Raw genomic sequence first — 26345 nt, forward strand, 5'->3', positions numbered from 1 at the left:
CCATTTGAAAGACAGTGATGGACATTCTCGGACCTCTCCCGGTAACCCATTCTGGAAATAAATATGCTCTGGTTATTGCTGATTATTTTAGTTAGTGGCCTGAAGTGGTCCCTCTCGCTAATCAAGAAGCCTCCACTGTAGCACAGGCATTTGTCAAAGAGTTCATCCGTGGACACGGAGTTCCTCTGGAACTTCATACTGATCAAGGCCGAAATTTTGAGTCGACCTTAATAAAAGAGGTTACTCAGATTTTAGGGGTTAGAAAAACTCATACGACTCCTGCGCATCCGCAATCTGACGGCATGATAGAGCGTCTGAATCGAACTTTGCTACAGTATTTGTCGTCCTTCGTAGAGCAGAATCAGAGAGACTGAAACTCCTGGATCCCTTTCTTCCTCTTATCTCACAGATCTGCGATTCATGAGACGACGAAGCAGACGCCAGCCAGCATGCTTACTGGAAGAAATCTTCGACTTCCGTCAGATTTAGAGAAAGGCCCTGTTCTTGTGCAAAGACAGCATCAAACAGATTATGCCTTTTTATTACAACAACGTTGAGAATAAATTCATCACTCTGCTAGGAGTAGAATTTCTACGGCTTCAGACTAATTGAAAACTCGTTATGATATTCGAGCCAGAGATTTAAAATTTAATCCTGGAGATTCTGTCTGGCTCCTTCAACCCCGAAGACAGAAAGGACGATGTCCAAAACTACACTCAGCAAAAAAATTAAAGGAACAGTAGGATCATTACCTTTTTCGAGTGATTTTTGAAGAGCTGTAACTTGATGGAAAATAGTCGAATCGTAAAAAATCAATAAGCATTTCGAAGCTCGAAACGTCTAGTTTGAAATCCTCATCAGTTGTTTTTTCTTGAACATCACGCTGAGTGTAACCCTCAGAAATAGCGCAAGGCGAAATTCCTCACGATTTTTGTCTTTTTCAACAGCGTGTACGAGCTCAAAAAAATTTTTCGCTGCTTTGTCAATGTTTGATTTATTTAGCCTGATTCTTCAGCCTCAAAACGATTGATTTTGAACCTATCTACGACCATTTGTCGTTGAGATATTGGCGTTTGAAAAAAAAGGAGCTCTTTTCGTTGATCATCAATATCTCATGAACTAATGATCCCACAGTAAGCTGAACCTGAGTTCCGTGAACGGTACGAAACGCTCTCGAAGAACGTACGATAACTTAGTGGAAGATAATTTTTTTTCTCATCTCATTGTTCATCTGAAAAGGTACAAAAGAATCGGTTTTTTCTGTAGTTTGGAAAATCCACGTCAACTTTAGAAATATTGCGAAAATGACTGATGTTTCCCGGTTTTTTTTTTAGTTCAATACATGCCTAAAAACCCCTCAAAATTTAGAATTGATAAGCTGAACCGTAATTGTTGACCGAAGCGTCAAAGTTTCATAAAAAATCAAAGGAGCATTTTTGTTGTTCCTCAAATGGCAAATTATGATTATCAAAGTGGAAATGATTGTTCCGTTATTTTTCTTCACAATTTCCCAACAAGTACGCTTTAAATCTTGGGAAAAGAGAGAAATTCGAAATTTTATTTTTCTTTTGTTTGTTACGTCCAGCATACCACTTCTCTCTATTTTTCTACTCGCTAACTCTCCCACAGTTCTTACATTAATCTCATGGTCTCTGTCCTGTCCTCTTATCTCTACGTAGTCTCACGCTATTCACTATCGCGCTTACTCATCAAATTCCATTCCCTACTTCTAGCATTGTCACCTCGTTCCGAATATCCGCTCGTGGTTATTTTTTGAAGATACGCAACTTTTTCGGCGTCGTCTGTCAGGTCCAGGTACTCGTCGGAGTCATAGTCCGGTTCGATTAATAGCGGAACAGTGGGCATTACCGGCTTATTCGTATCCTCGAAATCCGACCTCTTCTGTCGTTGAGATACTTCGGCACACTCGCAGCCAACTTGGAGCTCCGAAACGCCTCCAACCCCGAAGATTCTGTCCTTCAATGACCTCGACGATGCCGAAAACTCTTCAAGTTTTGCCGATTTTGAAACGTGGTTTGTTCTCTTCGACTCCGATGCTTCGCTGGATTTCGTTTTAAAAATCATCTGGTCGAACCTTTTTTGGCACTTTACTCTTGTACCTCACGTTCGTCTTCCGCGGTTGTGTCTGGACGCCAAGCGATGGCCTCTCTCTGGACAAGTCCAGCTTGTACACCTCAACCGAACCTGGACCCTTATCCCCGAACGGATCGTCGGCCAGGAAATCATCCTGATGCATGGTCTCGTCTTCCAGCTCTTCGCCTTCCCAATCTCCCTCCAATTCGTCCGAAACTATCGGCTTGTTAAACGCTACCTTGATACTAGACAGTCGCATCGCTTCCGCGTTCTCCAATTTATCATCTTTTTCGATATCTTCCAATTTAGATGGATTCCGTTCCTCGGAGTTTCCAAAGATTTCGAATAATCTTCGCTCCATGATTCCGTATCTGCCGTCTGATTCGGGCGACGATCCTCCGGGCCTCCGTAATACTTTGACGGGAGTAAATTTTTCCCCGCGATCCGGGACTCTTATCCTTTGCGGTTCATCGTTCATCCAGTCCTGGCGGTATTTCTCGTCCTCTATGTAGCTGCGGGGGTTACAGTGTGACGGGGTGTATTGGTCGGGCGAGGGACCAGAAGAGCGGGGGTTGGAAAAGGTGGTTGTTTCTCCCAAAGGAACCGACGCCCCGACAATCGAAGCTAACCAAACAGCGGCCAGAGCCACGGCCACCCGTTGCTTCATTCTTCCGATGGTCTTCTTAGACCAGCGTATCTCACGCAGGCTGTTATCCATGCCTTCTCCATTCGACAGTTTGTTGATATCGGGCCGTACTCAATGAGTCATTTGTTTTAGGAACTTGTCCAGATATTTTTGATTTACGTCATCCTTTGGCGACTCATCGGGTTGATCATGCTGTAGCTGCATCGAATGTTGCCTCCTGCGATCCCTGATGTTTTTAGGGTTTCTTTGTCGTCCTTTCGAAACCAGGTTCGGCAACAAAAATAACTCACGCGGGCTGTTATCCTTAGTACTACCTTAGCAAGTAGATGCGATACTAGTGACCATATAGAATTGTTAGCCAACAGAATAAGTACAATCAAAGAATACCAAAAGCAAATAAAATCATTAATTGGTCATCGCACAGTTAACAAAGCGCACCGGGAGCTGGCCAAGTTAGCAACACAACGCGACAAAAGAGGTGCCTTAAACTTTGTGGGAAGCCTCTCCAAATCACATTTTGGAACACTAGATGTAGAAGACGGTGAATACTTGAACCAGCAGATAGATAATCTATACAACGATACAAAGCATCTAGCAATTCTGCTAAACAAACAAACAAATATAGTGCAATAGTCACTGGGCGCATATCGTAACGAACTAGATAACGTTGCATCCCACAAGGAATTACAAGACCGCACATGGCAACCCTAAGCAACCAAGTGACTATCTCGGGAAGATTCATCTCCACAAGCAAGACTGCAATCTCACTTATTAGACACCTCATTGACCTAGGCAGATACATGAATAATTACGAACTTGATCTTAACAACCTAATAGACGCTATCCTCTTTGCACAACAAGGAATAATACATCCAAAAATATTATCTCCAGAACAACTGATTTCGAGCATCCAACACATTCAATTGCTGAAACCTCTTCTAGAATTTCCCGTTCCCATAGACGCCGCATACGCTGAAGAGTTAGTCCGAGTATCGAAAGTAGAAATCGCATATTTTGAGCCGCGATTGATTTACGTCATCTCAATACCCTTGTTGGATAGAGATACTTTTAATTTATACCACTTGCTACCCATACCAGTTAGACAATCCTACCACACGATTTCCACCAAGTTCGCATGCATTCAACCCAGTGCTGACTATATAGCAATAACACTAAATAGAGCGTCATACTTCCAGCTCTCTGAACCGAAAATCAACAAATGTATCCTAACGCAAAACAGATTCATTGGCAGACAAAGTCAACCACCATTCCACAGCAGAATCCACAAGCTATGCGAAGTCGACTTGTTTCTCCACTCCTCACAATCAGTAACAAAAAATTGCGACGTTAGACTAACATCTTTCGAGAGCACATATTGGACGGAACTTTCCGTCACCAACGCTTGGATATTTTCTTCAGCAAAACCAGAAACCGTACACATATTACAGTGAAACCTGGTTAATTGAGATTTCAAGGGACCATAGATTTTACACCATTTGAAGAGGTTTTCATTTATCAAGTTTTCCAATAAGACAGGTTTAAAATACTAGTTATCTCATTTACAGAGGCCCCCACTTATAGAGGTCGAAATTTACCGTAATTCCAAATATAAAGGTGGAAATATTAATTGTAAATAAGTATAAGTATTTTTAATGTTTTGAGTTATATAATTAAATAGATATTTTATATTAATAATAAATGAAACTAAGTGTAAGAATTTATTTATTCATTATAAAAAATAAATATATGTAGTACAGTACAGTAAAGTTTGTGACTTAAAGTAATCGGTTATATTGGTTTGTATTTGATGGCTAGTTGCTAAAACCTGTTTCTTCATGGCATAAATTTGATCAAAAATTCTTTGATCGTCAATATTTGACATCTCAAAATACTTATGCAAAGTCTCTGAAGCTTCCATTGCCTCACGCTTTGAAATGTTTACTGAAGTTTCTTCATAAACTTCTTCTATTTCAGCTTCAGTCTCCAAAGAAGAATACGTAGAAACGATTTCGTCATCAGTAAGATCTTCTGAAATTATTACATCATCGTCCATAGAAACAAAATCCTGAAAACTCGGCTGCTGGTCATTTTCGTTGTTCCTACAGGTGAAAATTAGTTTGTTCCATTCTGGAAATCTTGCAATGGTCTCTACCTCTTCTTGTAGGTTCTCAGGTTCAGATACATTCGTCACTTTGAATCCAGCTTTTTTGTAACCATTACTTATTGTGGTTTTGCTAACTGAAAACCAAGCTTTTCTTGCAAATCTCATGGCCTGAAGTATGTTGATTTCAGGGCTTTTATCATCTTCTATAGACTTTAGAACATATTGCACAACTTCCTTTCTGTAGTACACTTTGAAGTTGTTGATAATACCCTGATCCATGGGCTGCAATTTACTTGTTGTATTAGCGGGTAAATACAATAATTCAACGTACTCCCATTTTGGCATATTGTTGTGAGCTGTGCAATTGTCGACAAACATCACTATCTTTCGTTTTTGAGCCCTCATATCGGCGTTCACTTTTTTTAACCAATCTACAAATAAATCTGAAGTCATCCAGGCCTTTTTATTATTTTGATAATTAACAGGCAACGTCTTAATACCCTTGAAGCATTTTGGGCTCTTAGATTTTCCAATTAAGAGAAGTGGCAGTTTTTCATTTCCGGACATATTTGCACACACAAGTACAGTAACCCGATCTTTACTCAATTTGTCACTATGGCAAGGCTGACCTTTGCACGTTAACGTTTTATCCGGTAGACACTTGTAGAATAAGCCTGCTTCATCGGCGTTAAATACGTCATCGGGAGTATAATCGTGTAATAAAACTGGAAGGTTTTTAATCCACTCACTACATTCATTGTTGTCCACAGAATTGCTCTCACCACAAATATTTTTAAATGCTATATCGTTTCTTTTCTTAAACCCCTCTAACCATCCATTACTGCCAGAAAAATTGATATGGAGCTTACTTGCAAATTCTTGAGCTTTTTCTTTAATCATTGGTCCGCTTATTGGAATGTTATTATTCCGTACCTGCTTCATCCACGTCGAAAGACATTTTTCGAGTTCAGGATGCTCTGCTGATCTTATTCGTTTCAGCTTCCCTTTTCCATCAATATACTGAGACCGAATATTCTCGTTGTTTTTAATAATTCTACACAAGGTCGATTTTGGTACATTATACTCCGCACACATTTTATCACGCGACTTTCCACAATCATAGTCTGATAAAAGCTTTAATTTTTCAGATACTGTTAATGTGTTATGCTTACGTTTGGACATTTTGTACACTTCTATTCTTATTTTTGCACGTCAAAACTTGAGATAGTACTGACAAAAGAGCATGTACGTGCGAACGATGCGAAAGAAATTTAAATGTTTGTAAACAAACGTGTCTAAGCCTGTCTCAACCTGATGAAATGTCTCGCTTATACAGGGAATCAAGCTGCAGAGTCCCATTTATAGAGGTAAATATCAAAAAAATTCTAGAAATCGAATCTCATTTAACCAGGTTCGTAAAGTTCCATTAACAGAGGGAATTCGATAAAAAAGTGCCGGGACCTCTTAGGAAATCTCAATAATAGAGGTTTCTCACTTATCCAGGTCCCACTTAACAAGGTTTCACTGTATGTCCGAACGACCACACCTCGCGAATCGTCATTTCAGGAGCCGGAATATTACGGCTAAATAACAAGTGCACCGGTCACACAGGCGAGGTAACACTCTCCACAACTAGATATTCGACCTCATCTGAAACCCGCTCACACATCCCGAACTTTACCCTCGATCTGGACCGAATATACAAAAACCTTAATTTAAATGAAACCACAAATTTATCCTCAATTGCAATCCCCCCACTCCACAAAACCTCGCACATAAATGTACATGCCTTGGCCAGTACCGGACTATCGCTGCAGGATATCGTAGAACAAGCTACTGATGTCAGCACACACCACCGCACACGGCGCTATATGTTTCACATCAAGGACGCTCTTACTTACAGCGGTGTAGGTTTACTGTCTCTCGCAACCCTATATTTATTCTACCGTCACTCATGCCTCGACAAAGTCATTACTCTGTGCACACATTGTAAAGCAAAAAAATCGAATCAGACATTTAGAGCCAGACAAACAGGGTATGACTATCCAATCGAGCTAAATATTATCCACCCACCTACTTCTTCTGTCCTACTCATTCCCAACGAAGTAGACACCCGTGATGCAGTTCCTAACACACCACCTCCGCTTCCTTTAAACCCACCAGTACTCAAAACCTTACGAAAACCTTATTACAAATAGGCAACTACTATATAGCTACCAAGATCTGCTGTTGCGCTGTCAAACAGACATACGTAAATATATACTTGTGTACACTACTGCATTAAAATGATTGCAATGACGATCTTATACCCTTAGTTTACAATTAGCCCAAAATATATCTACACTCATAACCGATATCATTGTACGAATAGGTCAAACTTGACATATCAAAAAAAAAAAAATAGTTTTCTTTAAGACCCAGCGAATCAAAAAAAAAAAAAAATCATTGTTGTTTAATCTTAAGTGTACTAACCCGCTTCCATGCGCATTAACCCTAGGCGCCTAGCTTTAAACAACATTATGTAACCATAGTGTTATAACTATATGCCTTACGCTCATACGCAATCCAGAATTTAAACCATACTATCTCAAACATAAACTTACTAGTACAAACACTCATCCTCAAATATCCAACTAATGTAGCGAAACGCATCAATCAATATTCAATCTACATTCATACTTGCGACTACATACTTGTAAACACACATCAATTATCATTTTCACATATACGGACAACATATTTTATTCAGATTATAAATACCATACACTACCTATAATAAGAAAAATTGTAAAACTAATTGTAAGCACATACTTTGAAATCATGTTTCACTACTGTATATGACATTTCCACCTTCTTGCTTTCCATATTCGGGACCATATCTACCGCTATGCTTCCTCTGACGGCGGGCCGGGGGGGGGGTGTTATGTCCAGCATACCACTTCTCTCTGTTTTTCCTACTCGCTAACTCTCCCACAGTTCTTACATTAATCTCATGGTCTCTGTCCTGTCCTCTTATCTCTACGTAGTCTCACGCTATTCACTATCGCGCTTACTCATCAAATTCCATTCCCTACTTCTAGCATTGTCACACCTTTTCTGCACCCGTACGTTTTACGTCTCGAGGGACACTCCTATTCTGACTCTCGACAACTCCACATCTAGACTTCATATATATCTTTTCGTACCACACCATTCATTCCTACCGGTATCTCAAGTTCTACGCAACAAACATAATCGACATATCAACATACTCAAGTTTATTCAATCCTCATCCCGATTTCCGGTCGACCTGAAACGTAAAAGCAAAGCCAACCAGGTTACTCTTTCCGCTCAGGACTAACCTCTACTCACGGATGTAACGTGTTTTTCAAAATTCTAAATCTTTTTTTTTCAGATTTCAACAAAAATTGTGTTCTTCTGCTTCCAATTATTCATGAACGATGTTTCAAATATTCGAACTTTTTTCAAATCGTCAAAAAAATCGTTTTCACGCAATTTTTCACCGCCAGCATTAGCGTTACACAAAGCGTACCGCGTGGAGGTAGCATGGTCGGATTTACGCTTCTCGTCTGTCTGTACGTCTGTATGTCTTTATGCCTGTCCATCTGTCCGTCTATCCGCCTGTCCGTCTTTCTGTAGGATCTGTGTGTGCGTAAGTGCGTGTGTGTTGGTGTGCGTTTAAAAACGCGTATGTCCACCACGACCCTGGATTACGGCGTTCAATCTGTTCGTCATATTGATGCATCGTCTTATTGCCGCTTGAGGAATCGTCTTCCAAATTCGCACAAGAGCTTGCTCTAAAAAAGTTAAGTTCGGCAAATTGGGGTACTCCCATCGCAAACGACGACCCATGATATCCCAGACATGTTCAATCGGATTCAAATCGGGTGCTCACTGCTGGATGCCTCAAAAGATTGATGTCATGACCCCCAAGAAAACGTCTTGTGACAATCGCTGTGTGAGGACGAGCATTATCCTGCATAAAAATAAATCTTCGTGAACGTAGTCTGAGGCGCAATACAATGGGTCGCAGAATCTGATCAATATAGCGTCTGACGTTCAGATTTTCGCGGAAAATGATGAGAGGAGTTCGCGAATACCGAGATATTCCTGCCCATACCATTACCGATCCTCCGTGGAACGCAACAATCGGGCGAACGTGGTTTCGCAAAAAACGTTCTGCTTGACGCCGATAAACACGTGGCCGTCTGTCGTCACCGTATAGACAAAACCGAGACTCGTCTGTGAATAAAATATGGTTCCATTGTCTCATGCCCCAGTGGAGATGTTGTTGGGCATACTCGAGACTAGCTCGGCGATGTCTGGCGGTCAACATCGGTACACGAACAGGACGCCTGGCTCTTATTCCGGCTTTCCGAAGACGATTTCTAATCGTTTGAGCCGAGATGTGCCGTTGCCGTTGTCATCGTCGTCCTTGTTGTTGTTGGTTAGGATAGTCACGAGCAATGACGTTGGGAACGATAAACGGTTCTTGCCGAACACGCCGAATTATTGCTCGATCGTTCCGAGGAGTGGTTATACGGTGCCGACCTTGTCCTCGTCGCTGACTGTGCAAGGCGGTTTCCTGATACCGATTGTAGGCACGACACACGACAGAAGCCGAAACGCCAATCATGTCACCCACCACTCGGTATGAGTGACCCTCCTCAATGAGAGCGATCAGCCGAGCAACTTCAACCTCCGACAAATGCCGTCTCGGCATGATTGAGTAAGAAAAAAAATTCAAAAAATCAGAGCAGCCCTTTTTCAACCGAAAAATGCAAAGTCTTTAAACGAATCTGGTTTTCAAATTGCTGAGGAGTGTAAAAAATGTGACTGATAAATCCGATGACGATGTGTGTAAAAAAAGGCGTGAACGTGGGGTTGTCAATCTTATTTAATGCAATCACTTTCAACTCGATCAATTATGGTATTCAAACGAAGAAGTGACGACGACTCTAAAGAAATAATGATTTCGAAAGAATATTTACACGTTTAGAAATTAAATGGTGAAAAAAAATGTTTTTGAAATTTGGAATTTTTTTTCTAACATTCAAATGAAGAAGAAGAGAAGAAGACAAAAAAATAACGCAAGTTTGTTTATATCTGAAAAAAGGAAATCGAAATTAGAATTTTTTTTCTTCCAAGATTTAAAGCGGACTTGTTAGGAAATTGTGAAGAAAAATAACGGAACAGTCATTTTTCCACTTTGATCATCATTATTTGCCATTTAAGGAACAACAACAATGTTCCTTTAATTTTTAATGTAACTTTGACGCTTCGGTCAACAATTACGGTTCAGCCGATCAATTTTAAATTTTGAGGGGTTTTTATGCATGTATTGAACTAAAAAAAAACCTGGAAACATGAGTCATTTTCGCAATATTTCTAAAGTTGACGTAGATTTTCCAAACTAAAGAAAAAACCAATTTTTTTGTACCTTTTCAGATGAACAATGAGATGAGAAAAAAAATTATCTTCCACTAAGTTATCGAACGTAGTTCGAGAGCGTTTCTTACCGTTCACGGAACTCAGGTTCAGCTTGCTGTGGGATTATTAGTTCATGAGATGTTGATGATCAACGAAAAGAGCTCCTTTTTTTTCAAATGCCAATATCTCAACGACAAATGGTCGTACAGAGGTTCAAAACCGATCGTTTTAAAGCTGAAGAATCAGGCTACATGAATGCAATATTGACAAAGCAGTGAAAAATTTTTTTGAGCTCGTGCAGGTTTTTGAAGAAGACAAAAATTGTGAGGAATTTCGCCTTGCGCTATTTTTGAGGGTCACACTTAGCGTGATGTTTAAGGGGTGAGGCCACTGTAACGGTTCAAAAAAAACAGGTTTTTTCACGAATTTTTTGCTTCCAAAATTGAAGGTAATTGAAAAAGAACTTTTAACACTTTACCGACCGCTAGCGTTTCAACATTATACGCACGTCCGACCGGCCGCTCAGCCACGGATTCGCTCTCGCGCCGGCTCTGTTCTGGTTTAGAGTGTCACGCGGGGGTGTCTGTGCGTGTTATGTGTTTAAATGAAATTGTCTGCTTTCTGTTATTATAGGAAAAGTATATTTAATAGAATCTTTTATTCTGATAATGTTATACTGTAACGCTAAATTATACTTATTTTATGTATTACAGTGGTCAATACACATAGGAAATAGTTAATATTTTTTTAAAGTATGATATCGTTCATAACAGTCGCCTTTATGTAATGGAACTTCGCAAAATTTACAAACAAAACATGTTCTACTTCTTTTTTTATGAGCTGCACAAACTCTACATTGTCTTTGTGGTTTTACACTTCGACCACTTGTCACTATATTTATGAGTTTGTGTTTCCTCAAATTCGATAGTCTGCCGGGATGGTCTAATATGGGTGCTCTCCTTGTAAGTACAGGACTGGGCAGGTTGTTATCGTGTTCCGTACAATTATCTTCCGTTTCATTATCTTCCATCCACGCAATTGCCACTTTGTGCAAGAAATTCTTATAGGTAATATTTTTTTCATTTAGCACTGTGTATGCTTTGAATGAATTGAATAGTGCACAATTGATGAAAAACATTACAACGCGTTTTGTCCATTTTTTTTGTTTTTCGGAAAATGAAATAATATGAGAGATATTGGTCCGCGCGATCTACGCCCTTCATATATTTATTATAATTTGTGATCGAATTAGGCTTTTGTATCAGGGCTGCTGATCTTTTGCTTCTGCTTGTGGATTCCATCAATTGTGCAGAATGTATGGTAGAGATCATGTTGACATTTCTTTTGCCACACTTCTAACAAGATTTGGCCATTCTTGCGAAATTCGTATTGTCCTCTTGAAAGCCGTAATGTTCGTAATGATTTAGGAAGACCTCTATTTTTACGAATGGTTCCACACACTCGTATTTTATTTTTAGGAGTATACTAGCCATTTTTACACTATTGTAATAATTGTCTTGATAAACCTCGTGCCACACGTTTTTATATGGTTTAATAACCGTTAGGAACGTGTCTTCCAATTTATTTCCGTCAGCGGCATAAACGTGAAAATTACATATATAACCTGTGACAGCTTCACACACCACTCTCACAAGTATTCCATATTTAGTAATTTTTGCGGGATTATACGTCCTAATCGAGAGTCTGCCCCGCCACGGGATTATACATTCATCCAAAGATAGTTGCTGACATGGTTTATACACGTCAGTAAATTTTCGCCGTAAATAGTCAATCACAGGTTGGATTTTAGCAAGCCTATGTGAATTGTGCGGTATGTTGTTATTGTCCGAAAAATGCCAGCTTTGCATAATTTGCACAAATCTGTTTCGGCTCATTGTTTGTGAGAAGAATGGAGTTTCAATAGTTCGATCAGTTGACCAGTAATCGTATACAACGTCTTTTTTTATTTGTCCCATTGGAACTATTAGTCCTAAAAACTTCTTCAGTTCCGGTACCGTGATATCAGTCCATTTTTTTGTTTTTGATGAAGTTTTATATCTTTCCATGACCTGGTAATGATATCGGTTGGATTCTATCACCAAGTGTTCGAAAAAGTCGTTTCCAATAAATAAATTGACACTGTCCATTATATTCTCTGGAGAACTTGGCATAATTTTCATCCCAGGGCTGCCTTCGAACGGTTCCAGAATTACTGCCTCGTCGTTCGTCGACCATACCTCATCGTCATTTTTATTGTTATTCACATCGTTTTCGACAATATTTATTTCATCTTCCTCTGAATCAGTGTATGTTAGTGGCAATACACACCTTCGTCTCCGAATTATGATATCGCTACTATCACTGTCGTCACCACTATCACTTTCTGAATAACTGTCAGGACAGTCTGACAAATCATCTAAATAAAACTCTCCGGTGTCACTTTTTGCAGTCATTGCGAACGGTAAATTTTTCCGAACGATATAACTCTGTAGCAAGTTACAAAGCAAAGCAACGCAACTAACGCCACTGAGCAACATAACATAAGTTAACGATTAACTTGAGGATTAACACAAAATAATCGGTCGATAAGCGTTGGCGAGAAAGAGCCTATTAATCGGCTACCGGTCGGTAAGCGTTGGCGACGAAAAGCCTAATAATAGGCTACCGGTCGTTAATGTGTTAAGGGTGTTATCGGGCATACATTAAACTTTATTATCAAATTTTTTTACAGCAAAAAAAAAAAACAGAATGGCGGTTCCACAGCCATCTTCCCGGGGCATGTTTTGCTTGTAGGGCTCCGCGGCACGCAGCATCACTGTTGCACTTTTGAATCTAAACCAAAAAAAAAAAACCATCAATCCAGAGGGTTATAGCTGGAGAATGTCGATCGGATTTTAAAAAGTATCAATTTTTGTGGATTTGGCGTGCGTTTGAAAAAAAAAACTGATTTTTGACGAGAAAAACGGCTAGTTTCTTGTTAATAACAAATCAATAAATGAAGTTATTGAAAATCCCGATCGACATTCTCAAGATAATGTTAATGTTCACATCCGGTGAACCGGTGAAATTTCAAGTAAAAAAATGAAAATTGTTCGAGTGATGCTGCGTGCCATTTTGTAAAACCGTGTTTCGAGAAAAACGCGTTTAAAGTTTTGCGAATAGTTTTGTATTGGAAAAAATAAAAAAAAGAAGGTAAAAAATTTTACTGTTAGTCTGCAATCCCAGCACCACACATTTGTCCTTCGATGGCCAAATTTTCGTCTTCTTCGTCTTTCCTGGTGGATTTTTGGAGCGCGCGCGTACTTTTTGCCGCGTCGCTCAGAGATGTCTCCGCGTGCTTAATGCGTTTGGCGTCGGCTTCGATGCAGAAATTATATAACTACACCAATTTCCACCTCCAACATCTTGAATATTTGCAAGACGTTGGTAAGGCTGCCATTCAATGTGCAAACAGCAATATCCGTCGCGATATCTAGGACAGTTTTTCCGGTTCAACATGATTTGGGGGCCAAACAAAAATATTTCTCGCACGGGACCTTTTTTTTCCCTATTCTAGACGATTTAAACTATTTTTGAAGCCAATAAAATAAAGATTTTTCAAAGAATTTACAGTGGCCTTACCCCTTAAGGAAAAAATAACTGATGAGGATTTGAAACTAGACGTTTCAAGCTTCGAAATGCTTCTTGGTTTTTTACGATTCGACTATTTTTCACCAAGTTACAGCTCTTCAAAAATCACTAAAAAAAGTTAGAAATCCTACGGTTCCTTTAATTTTTTTGCTGATTGCACAAAGAAATTGTGAAGGCCCTTACTTAGTGGTTAACCGGATAAATGATGTTGTTTATAAAATCCGAAGATCTCCTCATTCGCGTCGGAGAGTGGTTCACTTGAATCGTCTTGCCCCATTTGAAGATCAACCTGGAACAGTCTCTTCACGACGAGGAACATCCTTCGAGGTTAGATCTTCAAACGTACACCCTTGACGACTGTGATCGACTTGACCTTATTACAGTCGGTCATCGATTGGGAGAAGAATCTGCCTTTTGGAATTCATTTGAGTAAAACTCGACCGCTTACGATCATTATTGAAGGGAATATCGGATGCGGAAAAACAATTTTCACCGAAAGGTTTTTAGTAGATCGCCAGGTTAGTACGTTTTTGGAACCACTTGAGGATACCGAAATGTCGCCGGGATTGATCTTTTAGATTTGATGTGTCAAGATTCAGATCGTTATTGCTATTATTTTCAGCATTTTGCTCAGATGCTTATGTTAGATAGACATCTGCAGACGACTTCATTGCCTGTAAAGGTGATGGAAAGATTGATATTCAGTAGCAATTGTTTCGTAGAAGCTCGTCGAAGGTTAGGTAATTTTCGTGACTTCGAATCTCATTTATTCATGAAAAACTTCGATCTTCTCATTCGCTCGTCTGAGCTCAGAGTATTATTTATTTGCGAGTTTCCCCAGAAACTTCTTTTGCTCGAGTAAGTTCCCGTTCTCGTGAGGAGGAATCGAGCATTTCTTTAGAGCTACTCCGAACTATTCATGAGGTTCATGAAGATTGGCAAGTAAACCAAATCTCTTCTTCTTTATCGGCCCCTGTCTTGGTTATTAATGCAGAAGCTACGGCCGATCAAGTTTTTAAAGATTTTCGTACTTCCTTGACATGCGGAAGTCGACCTATACTTGCTTTATCAAGGATACACTTAATTAAGTAAATGACATGAAAAAAAAAATAAAGTAGATTTTCTTTATTGAGAAAACACAAAGATTACGAGAGGTTATGTTTTAAAATTCATTTTCTTGCAATTAATATTTTGCGTACCTGGGCTCCATTTTGTAGGTTCGAGGCGGGGTGGCGCTTTGACGAAGTCGGGTTTCGGTCGGCTTGATTTTCTGTGTCGAACCTAGCGTTTGCTTTAAGCGTTGCTCTATGATCAAGAGAGAATGATTTTAGGCTGGTTTGCTCTTTCTCGGATCTTTCAAATTAGAATTGAATTATTTTCTTTGATTAATAAACTTTTCAAAGAGCTTACATTCGTTGTCATTAAGAAAGAGCCAGATGTCAGCGCAGCTCCAAAGACCATTAAGATCCCAAAGTGCGAATCAGTGTCGAGTTCTGGTCAAGTACCTTCGGGTTTACAGTCGGCTACAGTACCCGTCAAACTTCTTGGCCATCGCGCGAGGTGGTGGGGGCAAGTTTGCGCATCGTACACTTACGTGCAAAAATAATATGTCAATGAAAAACACAATTTTTCATGATTGCGTTAGCTAATATAATAACGTTTACAGTAATTGGTATTAGTAAAGTGAGGAGAGTATTGTAATGATAAAAAAATGGGTAAGAATAGAACATAATATTTATTAAAAACTTATAGTACTGTAAGGACTCCAACCCCCTCCTAATCAAATTACTGCTAATCATCGTCATCAACTGGGAGGATAGATATGTCTTCCATTATGTCGAAACCAGCCGAAGCCGAGCTGGTGCCAGGGGTTGGTTCAGTTGTTTCATCATCATCATCGTCGCTGTCACTTTCACTGTCGTCATCAGCGAAAATAATAAATTGTTCAGTGACCACGTCCACCTCATGATCAATTTTAATATACTCATCTTCAATTTCTTTCACTTTTTTTACAGAGTTTTGCCCATTCGCTAGGACCCATTGCAGCAACTTTCTCGTTCACCAGCTCTTTCACCTTTTCCAAATTCCACGTCACATTTTTACTGCTGACATATCCTTTTATATTTGCCCATGCCATCTCAATAGGATTCAGATCAGGATGATATGGCGGCAAACTGAGAACGGAATGGTTATTTTCAGCCAGAATGTTGTCCACGCTCAATTTTTTGTGCAGGTCTTTATTTAATTTTATTAAATTATCTAACTCCGGTTTTAACATATTTTCGCGATATTGAATGTCTCTATCTCGGAGCCACTTCTGCATATCTGCTTTTTTCGTATTGGATGTGGGGGCCAACTCACTCTGTTTATTGTGATACGAGGCGTTATCGACGATCACAACCGAATTCGGTGGCAGATTTGGCATAAGTTGGGAACGCAGCCATTTTTCATAATTTTCATAATTCATGTTATCATGATAATCTCCAGACTTCGTGCCGGCTTTAAACAAAAGCAGTGCATCAGGCACGAAGCCGTTCTCGGATCCTGCGTGGACAATAACAAGGCGCTGCCCTTTTGATATTGGTTTTTTCAAACCTTGGGTTGATCCATCTGTCCAAGCCTTGGTGCTAGCATGAGATGAGTCCACATAAGACTCATCGGTGTATATGATGGGCCTACCTTCTTCCCTAAACTTTTTAATTTTTTGTAGGAATTTAATCCTAAGGAACCGAATATTAGTTTTTTCAATTAGAAGCCTTCGATTATTTTCTGTTTTCTTCCATCGAAAGCCCAACTGTTTTAAAACTTGTCGTAAGCTGCTTTCAGATCCGGTAAAATGAATGTCTTGTTTTAATTTTTCTCGTAGCTTTTCTACGGTCGGAAGCTCCTTATTTGTAAGATGGTAATTGTGGACGCATCTCCTTATTACCGTTTGGTCAAAACTGTCAATGTCAGTCACCTTTTTTTTCCCCGATCTTTTTTTACCGGGAGTCCGGAATACGGCTAGCAAGCCAAACTTCTTTACTTCGTCCACAATTCGTCGCACTGTGCGAACAGAAGTTTTCGTGGCTTCCGAAGTCCGCTCCAACGCTTCTTTATCACTCTTTGCATCTTTTTTAAAAAAACAATAAACGTCGTAGACCATTTTTCTACTTTGTCTTTTCAAAACAATGTTCGTTTTTCGTGGCATCATGGAGTAACAAAAATCACAAAAGTCAACTAATGAAATAACAAAAACAAATTAACAACAACAAAGTCAACGAATTATAACAAAAAACTCAACTAAATTAGAACAAAAAAAACGACGAGTCAACAAAAATAACCATAACCACTGAATGCGAGTGTACACAAGAGACCAGCGCAACTGACCAACCAATCAGAGCGCGCCCCGCCTCCGCGTCCCGCACCGCACCACCAAAGAGACCTATTTTTCGTTTCTGCGCATTCAAGGTCGTTTGTCCAAGAAGTTTGACGGATACTGTACCGCTCTCTTTTCTTTCGTCACCGGAGTTGACCGACACTTTGTCGACAAAACAACAGCAAGGCTTCTGAGTAAATTGGGGAGTTTTGCGGAGTTTTTGGGAAGGAATTTTTTTAGTAGGGAAAAAAAAGCCCCGGCCGGCGTCCGTGCCGGCCGGAGAACAACAACGAACTGATGTTTTCAATATAAGAAGTTGTTTGTTTTGAAATGATCTTTTTTTTTCTAAGAGTTTTGCTTCTTTCTAGAAACTTCTTCTCTGAAATCTAGTTTTGTATCTGATAGGCTTTGGTTTCTTTTGGAATGTGAATAGAGCCACGATTATTTTTCGAGGTCGATGAGCGATTGCTTGATTTTTCACATTTTATCAACCTTAATTGCCAGTTTTTGTGAGCACTTTTCCAGGTTATTAGCCAAACAGCCTTTTCCTTCCGACCTTCTCGATTCCTGAGGATGACTGGTGGCCTTATTTTGAAGAAATACACAGAAATGATTCAGATAAGATCGTTTCTTTTCTTCTGAATACATATCTAATTTATTTTATTCATGAATTTTCCCAAATTCACTTAGTGAATTTGAATTGTTATACTATCACTCACATTTGTTTTTCCAGAACTCTAGGGTAAGCTGTTTCTAAAGAAGACTAGGATCAGTCACCCATCTATTTCCCTGTTTCCTGTTTGAATTTTCAAGAAAAAAAGGGAATCTGCCTTTATTCTATTTGGTCCTAGAATTTTCGGTTCCCGCCTCGATGTTTTCACTTGAACATGTTTCGTTTGGACAACCTTCATGAAGAGAATTGGATTTCTTTTCGACGTCGATCTGGACCGTTGCTGATAACTTCGAATTCATGAAGCTACGTAACACTTAATAACACTTACCTTTATAAGACAAGGCACTCAAATTTTTGAAATTATTTAATGCTTAACTATCTGCTCAAGGTTTTCTGAGGTTTACCTTGAGACCGTGGGAAAATGCCAGATAGTAAAAAAGGAGTCTCTGAATTTTCAGAGCCACAGCTCCAACTCACCTTTGAGCCCTGACTGCTAGATCACTTTTATAATTATTTTCATCTTCCCGGAGTCGGGACGACTCTTTTCCTCGGGGGGGAGTAGTGTTACAAAGGGTGAAATCACCCGTTATGCCCCCTCTTTAATGATCTAGTAGTCATCATAGATAAAAGACGTTTATAAACCTCTTATGTCTCTAAAAAGAATAAGGTTGCTGCGTCAACCAACATTATTGTAAGAACAGTCGTGTTTCAGACTTAGAACGAGAAACACATATTTCGCAATTCAAGCTTTTTCACAATATTTTATTCACGCTTTTGATTCTGGCTTGATAATCAAACTCGCGGATCCATATTTATTTCCGTAACGTCAAAAAACGTTACAATATAAACAACAACTCTATAAAATTTTAACAAGTTTCACCATCCTGAACCCGAAATATTTGTAATTGAAGTTCACTCAATTAACACGTAACATGCAGACCATGATAGGCAAACAGCACATTATTAATTCTACCATTCGTACCATAATTAAGAAGTTCGTGAAAAACAAGGAGGAGCTAGAGCAGGATATCACAAATATTGTGAAAAAAAAATCAAGGTGTTTGACCATCTAGTTTGTCAGATATAATCTCGAGAAGTACTAAGGTTTAGGCTGCATACTATGTATTTTGCAAGCGAACGAGCGAATAGTAGGGAACGGAACGGAGAGACGGCAACAGTGTACGCACGGCCAGGCGCTCAGTTTGAACAGTTCACGTATCGGTCTCCTAAGGAAAGCATTGTATTTGGAAAAATTGACGAAACACTTTGGATTATATTTATTATGAATGAATCTCTTATTATTGATAATGTGTTGTATTCGAGGATACATAAATTCGAGGTTGACTTCAAAATAACAAACGTATATTGTTTTGAATCATTTTTTTATTTTTCATATAACAACGTAATAATGTAATATATTGTAACATACTTTGACGTTACGGAAAATAAATATGGATCCGCGAGTTTAATTATCAAGTCAAAAGAAATCAAGACCGTGAATAAAATGTTGTGAAAATGCTTTAATGCAAGATATGTGTTTCTCGTTTAAAGTCTGAAACAAGACTGTTTTTGGAATAATGTTGGTTGACGCAGCAACCTTATTCTTTTGAAAGACATAAGAGGTTTATAAACGTCTTTTATCTATGCTGACTACTAGATCATTAAAGAGGGGGCAAAACGGGTGATTTCACCCTTTGTAACAATATTAATGATCACATATTTTTCTTAAACAACATTCCTCTTTTTTCTCGAGGTTATCTTCAGAATAACAAACATATATTCAACATAAAATATTTTTCTCCATGATAAAACATAACGTTAAATGTTATATACATTTTATAATAACGCGTTTTTGTCGACAGTGTTTTTCTTTTTTTCACTAGACTGAGCTTTGGTTGGTTTCTAGAAATACGAGAATCTTTTCCAAGATTTTTTTGTCTTTGGTGACACGAGGTTTTTTGTCTGTGTGGTTGGTTGACAATAATCGTGCTATACCGTCTCTTACACTTTCTGCATATACTTTTTGTATTTCACTGTTGTCAAGTCCAACACTTGCTATTTTTTTAATCATTCGTGGAGAAATAACACCCTTAAAAACATTCAGAGATCGTTCGAGTACCGTTGCTTTTTGCAAACGAGCTTCGTGAACAAAACATTGTGTGAAAGATTTGCTATTTGCAATTAATTTTTCTGTCTGAATAGTGGAAGCCCTTTTTTCTAGAATATCGACGGCGTATGATGCTTCGTGAAATTTTTCGTTTGGTTCAAGGTGAAGTAGATCTTCAGCGAGCCTGGACAGTTTGAACATCCAGGGACCTTTTCTTTCAGGATGAAGCTTCTTTAGAATGACGAGAGTGTCGGCGAATGCAACGATGTCTTTTTTTAGATCGACTATCTTAGAATTTTTTTTGAAAGCTTGCAGTAACTGCGGAGTGTCAAATTTGGCATTGTACGCCACAAGAATGCATGGTCGAACAAAGCCTAACCATTCTTGGAATTTCCGTAGCACTTCGTGAATGGGAATCGACGGTAGTCTTTTATCATGGAGAAATAATTCTCCAGCACATTTCTCAAGCCCGTGATTGCCGTTGCGCAGGGTGTAATTGGTTGAGAACGATTGGCGTATTCCGAAAAAATGGACTCACCGCACTTAGCAGCAATCTGGAGAATGTCTGCTGATTTGTGAAGGCCCCAAGTTTCCAAGTCGAAGAATATGAAGCTTGAATCCACTGGCAATGCGTTCTCCATATTGTTGTTGTCCATGTCTTCAGCAATATTATTCCCCAGATCGTTGATTTCCATGTCAAAGCCACAGTTTGATTGATATTGAATTTCTTCCACATGCTCTGCCTTCTTTCGCAAAGCCTGTTTTTGATCAGCCAGTACATTTCTGCGGCTTTTTGTGCTGGGCAACTTTGCTTTTGACGCTCTTTCCGAACGTTTCACTTGGTTTTTCTCTATAAATGTTGCAGTATTTTTCCCGGTTTAATCTCGAACTTTTTCCAAAACAGCAAGTAATTAACTATCACCCTCGTTTTTACTGCTGACAGCACTTGAAAATCGAAAATCAGCCGATTCGCTGAAGCTATAGCACCGATTTTTCGGAGCTTTATGGGACATTTTATCGTTCAGGCTTTCGTTGGCTTGGCTTGACGCTGCGACAGAGAATTGCGCAGCGTTATTGGTTTATTTGGTGAAAATTCCGTTCAGTTTCTCGTACAGCCCTGGATCTTGAAATACAACTTTTTGAACGCCTGAATTATCACAGCGACGAAGGCACCTATGTCCACAGTTGTGTCGATTGAAAAAATAGTGAGGTATGCTACGAAGGCAGTGTGCTAGTTCCAGAGATTTGCCTTTGTTTTGCGCTACTGCGTATCCGAAGTACTTTTTGAGATGAGGGATAGCTTCTTTTTTTTTTTAATCTCTTTGTAAGTTTTTTGCAGTTCATACAATTCACTGACGAAGTGTTTTCGGAGGTGATTAGTGTTGGCTAACTTGAAAATTTGTTGCGAATTTCCTCGACGTACTGCCGCGATGGTAGAATTATCTTCATCTTCGATTAAAACTCTAACATTGAGTCCTGCATCTTTCAGAACAGTGCTTCGATTTACCAACTCAGCCCCAACATCAGGCTCCATGGCTTGAGCGCTTCCTTGGAAGTTCAACCGACAATCGTGATCTTCTTTGGATCGACCCGCATCACAGAATTTACAAATCCCATTCCGAGTTGCAAAATCGAGAATCTTGCCACTGAAAAATCCTATTATCGCATCGTAACCATTGAGGATGTTGTAACTCCTTCCGTTGCTTCGCTTACTCCATCCCATATCGTAAGAAACGATAATATTGACGATGTTACCCAATGCTTCATCAAATTTTTCCGTCGCTTTAAGCATTGAAGGGTTTTCGTTGAGGATTTCATGGTTATCGGAGTTCGTTGCAGGTTCAAGGTCATGCAGATGAGGATAGATCGCCTCGACTATTTTAGGTGGCCTGATACAAACAGACAGTCATAGAAAATGAAATAATCAAACTCATAGAATATTTTATCGTTTTATTAATATTTTATTTAAGAAAAAAAAATGATTGATTCTCCTAATATAATACAGATTGGGTTTATACATGTTAATAATATCGTGGACTGATAAATGAATAGCCAGACAATTAGTTATAATTGTGTATTTATTAATAAAGATATACTTAAACTTGATGCGAAAGGATTCGTGAGGATATACAACAGGCTTGCTCTCTTTCTTATCGCTATACCGTTTTTGTGCCAAAAGGGACACGCTCGCTGGCTGTGTCGGAATATACGCGCATGCGCATTTATTACATAATACATTTTAATACAGTAAGATGTCGCTACCAGACTTAAATTTACATGTATTCCAACAATACAAAATGAGTAAACGTAGAAAAAAATCTTTATCGTATTCCATAGTTTAGTATTTCTTTATTTTTCTACCAGCGCTTAGTCTTCGCTATAAACAATTTTTGTATTGATCCTTCACATGATCCTTGTGAACAATCCACGATGTACAAATTATGACGGACTGTAATAACTATCCCTAGAAATATATTCCCATATAAAATTACAGAAAAGTTTGCACCCACACACATAATATATATTGTGACGTGGATTTTTCCCGCTCCTCGGTCACCCGGAGAAGATGACCGAGAACTTACTGCGTGCACAATAAATCGGTGTCCACGATGTTCCCTGAACCTGAAATCATACCGCGAAATTTTTTGGGCGCCTGGCGTGATCAACACGCCTCGAAATCGGTAATACGATATACGGCGACCATATACTCGCTAGCTCAGTACCGTGGAGAGGGGAGGGGTAATTTTTGGGTAGAGAGAGATACGTCACCCGTACGCCAACAAGTTATTTCACAAAGCAATAATAAAATTTGACAATATATTTCCAAATAGCGATAATACAGGAAAAAAAAAATAAAATTAATAACAATACAGCGAAAGTTTTTCCTCGCGATTCCAAACGCTTTGCTTTAGAAAAAAAAAAGGAAAGAGCAAACAAAATAACCAACAAAAAAATGAATGGATCCCGAAGACGTCTACGGCCTAGGTGCGCTAGTCGGTGTACTAATCGTAACCGCTAATTTATACGCAAAAATAAAGAACTGAAAACAAAATAGGACTCGACGCGCTGCCCGCGATCGTCCTCTACGGTATGGCGCTAATCGTCACTTAACAATAAACCGCTAGACAAAAACTTGACCGAAATCATAATCGACGCGTTAACCGCGATCGTGATCAAATCAAGAAAATTTCTTATGCCTACGTGCGCTAATCGCCACCTTACCGATATACAATAATTCATAAACTGAACCAGAAGAACGTGACTCGACGCGCTAATCGCGACCAAATTAATAAATCTAGGGAGCTTTTCTTTTCGTGCTTGTTTATAGCTTATTATTACGCATCCGAGCTCCAGTCGTAGTCGCTATTTCCAAACAGTTCGCAACCCGTCCCGCTAAACCGAGCGTCTCCGCACGAAGGTGCGCGACCTACACGAGAGGTGACACTTTTTTTCTACGCAGACTTGGCGAGACCCTGTGCAGCGGAATTTGGCTACACTCAATTTCAAACCGATATTGTCCCCACTCGAAATCGTGACTTTACGGGAGACTTTACAGGGACCAAATTGACTCGATGCGTTATCGCGAAAACTCAGGCTACGGTCATCAACAAGGAGATCGGCAAACGAATTTCGACTGCGACTCCAATTCAACAAGTAAATGGGCTCGACCGTTTACCAGTGCGCCGATCTAAATTGCACTCGAAATGCGTTCGCAAAGAATTGAAAGCGCTTGCCGCTCCGTAACCACACCAAAACTCGCCAAGTCCCGTTTCGGCCATGTCACACACAATTACTTTATTGTTCAGGACTCGACTTTCGCGAAATGTCGCCAGGACTCAGGTGTCGAGCTCCGCAAATCGGAGTGGCAATTCGAACATGCCTCGACATAGGCGCTATCCGTTGTCAAAATTCTCCCGCTCTAATTGGTGTTCTCGTTACGAAATTCTTACAGCCTAACTTATCGCTATCGTTGATTCCCGCTGTCGCGGGGTGTTGATTGGTTGTGCAGTCTCCGGTATCCCGTAGTTCAACAGTGGCGTGGTGACGACTTGGCGAGGTTGCCTGACGTCAGCGTGGTGAGGAGAAGCCACGGCTTGCCGGCCACCAACGGAAATATCGTCCGCCTTGCGTTCCCTCGCGGTAGAGCTCTCCGTAGCCTCGTGGGAGGCCCTCCTTTTGTGCCATCCGGTAACGTCGTTCGAATCTGCCGCCGATCCCCAGCGTGATGCCGCATTTACTCGCAACAAAAAAAATAAACACAAAAATCCTGAAAAGTCGTATTCGCTAGACCGACAATGGTCCCCTCTCAGAGTCTCGGATGCGTGACCGTTGTCCTGGCGCTCTTTTTCGAAATGAGTCGCGGTCTGATCCGCGGGATCCCTAATTTCGTGGCCCGTCCAGGGTTCGGGAAGGCATTTGTAACGCGCATCGAAAATGCCACGTTACAACAGATGGTACCTTGTACAACTGTAGAAAAGTGGGACAGCTCAGGTAGTCATTACAGCCTGCACATTGACGTATCGTTGCGAAGAATTTCTGAAACAGGTTTCAATTACATATGTATTGAAAACAGCGAGCAGCCAAAATTAGACGAGTTATATCAGACACGTGTAATTTACCTCCAAATTATCCTGATTTAGTTTGCCGCTCAATAAGTACTAAAAATCTTACTTGTCTATAAGATAACGAGGAAGATCAATCATCGATTAAAGGGATATTCGCAACCCTCGCGATGTCTCTTGGGTGAGGAATTCGTAATCTGGAATGTCCTGTTTAACCATTGCCGATTCCTAGTCATTCAGCCACTGGAGTGAATCTTGAAAAACCTATGAAGAATGAAGCAACCCAAACATTGTAAAATGTCCATTCGACACTAGTGTACATTTGTTATTGAGAAAAGGGAAAGTAATGTATAAAAAATTATTCATTGTTGCACCTTAAAATCCTGACAATGTGGCGTGAGTCCTTGATTACAGGGTGGCCACCTTTCTGGAAAACCGGGAAATGTCAGGGAATTTTGTATGTCAGGGAAAAGTCAGGGAGATGTCAGGAAATTTTTTGGTTGGTCAGGGACTTTTTATAGAACTCACGGATTTCAAAAGCCTTGTCCATAAAATTGAGATGCTATCACCGCATCGTCCCAATTGTTCTTCTCTTCTTATTGACGATTATAAGCTTAGTTGTTGATTGTCATATGAATTCAATAGTACGAGCAGACATCGGTCTGATTTATCTATGGCCGTCACTGCGTGTGGAGACGCACGTTCACCGACGCCTAATAGTCTAGAAAAAACGAAGCCTCAGTTTTTTGGCAATAACTCAAAAAGTAAAAGCGCTAACGAAAATTTTAAAAAGATTCTTAAAGGGGAGGAAATTTCCAATAAAAAAGTACGAGCACCCGGAATTCTATCCTCAGTATTAGTAATTTTAATTTAACGTTGAACATAGGGCTCTGCGCAACTGTTACGGCATAGACGTGCCGCGTCTAGACAGTACACCGCATAAAATAATTGTTTTGCTGTATTGAATATCAATTTAAAAATTTGGATAAATTGTGGTGTATTCTTAACACTTGAAAGAAAAATGTCCCGTTGGAAAAAATTTTTTAAGTATGTGTTTCAAAAACTTACACATTCGTTAATTAGTCATAATTCTTCGAACCTCAATTTTCATTGCAAACAGCATAAATGTTCAAATAATAGCTCTAAAAATATTTCGCTTCTTGAAGCCCCTTCTTAAATATATACTTAATGAGACCGCGGAAATGAAAATTTTCATTTTTTGTCAACTTTCAAAAATCATAATGAACGGAATAAACAACTTTTAAAAACTTTTATAACTTTTAATATATTTGGCCATACTTTACCTAGGTTACTATAGTTTCTAGTGATTTCTGCACAAATTGTTAGGGAAAAATAATGATTTTAGTCGGGGAAAACCGGGAAATGTCAGGGAATTCCGTGACCGGAATTGAGTGGCCACCCTGGATTAGGCATTTTGCGATTTATTGCATCGAACATATTATTCAACTGTCTGCGAAAAGAAAAGTGGCGAGGGTGTTGCTGAATATATCTGAAACAGAATAAGATATTTGTAGGCAACAAAATTGCATACAAAATTTCTACCCTTGAATAAAGAAATAAGAAATAAATAACTCACTTGTGCAACGATCTGCCCACTTGAATCGCGCTTTATCCATTAATGAGCACTATTACTTTCGTTGAAATGTCTTGCACATATTACTTGCGTCCGTTCCAACTTCATGACAACTGGAATTGCGTGTTCCCATTCCACGCGCATAAC

The 26345-nt window shown here is 39.5% G+C and overlaps 2 protein-coding genes across 2 annotated transcripts; both read right to left on the reverse strand.

Annotated features, from left to right (window-relative positions):
* Window positions 1-3998: 3998 nt before the first annotated feature.
* LOC124183503 (tigger transposable element-derived protein 6-like) lies at window positions 3999-5189 on the reverse strand. Its single transcript, XM_046572098.1, has 2 exons — window positions 4787-5189; window positions 3999-4222 (listed from the first exon to the last, which is right to left on the reverse strand). Exons 1-2 carry the CDS (start codon window positions 5187-5189, stop codon window positions 3999-4001), a joined length of 627 nt encoding a protein of 208 aa, XP_046428054.1.
* Window positions 5190-15894: 10705 nt separating this feature from the next.
* On the reverse strand, window positions 15895-17094 carry LOC124183504. Its single transcript, XM_046572099.1, has one exon. It carries the CDS (start codon window positions 17092-17094, stop codon window positions 15895-15897), a length of 1200 nt encoding a protein of 399 aa, XP_046428055.1.
* Window positions 17095-26345: the final 9251 nt, after the last annotated feature.

The sequence above is a fragment of the Neodiprion fabricii genome, chromosome 5 (genome assembly GCF_021155785.1).
Source record: "Neodiprion fabricii isolate iyNeoFabr1 chromosome 5, iyNeoFabr1.1, whole genome shotgun sequence".
Lineage (NCBI taxonomy): Eukaryota > Metazoa > Arthropoda > Insecta > Hymenoptera > Diprionidae > Neodiprion > Neodiprion fabricii.

Excerpts from the sequence above, each read along its gene's own strand:
- LOC124183504 (XM_046572099.1), bottom strand. The coding sequence starts at position 17,094 with ATGCCACGAAAAACGAACATTGTTTTGAAAAGACAAAGTAGAAAAATG.
- LOC124183503 (XM_046572098.1), bottom strand. The coding sequence starts at position 5,189 with ATGCCAAAATGGGAGTACGTTGAATTATTGTATTTACCCGCTAATACA. Across the intron at positions 4,223-4,786 it reads GGATTTTGTTTCTATGGACG|ATGGTCCCTTGAAATCTCAA; the intron begins ATGATGTAATAA and ends GGTGTAAAATCT.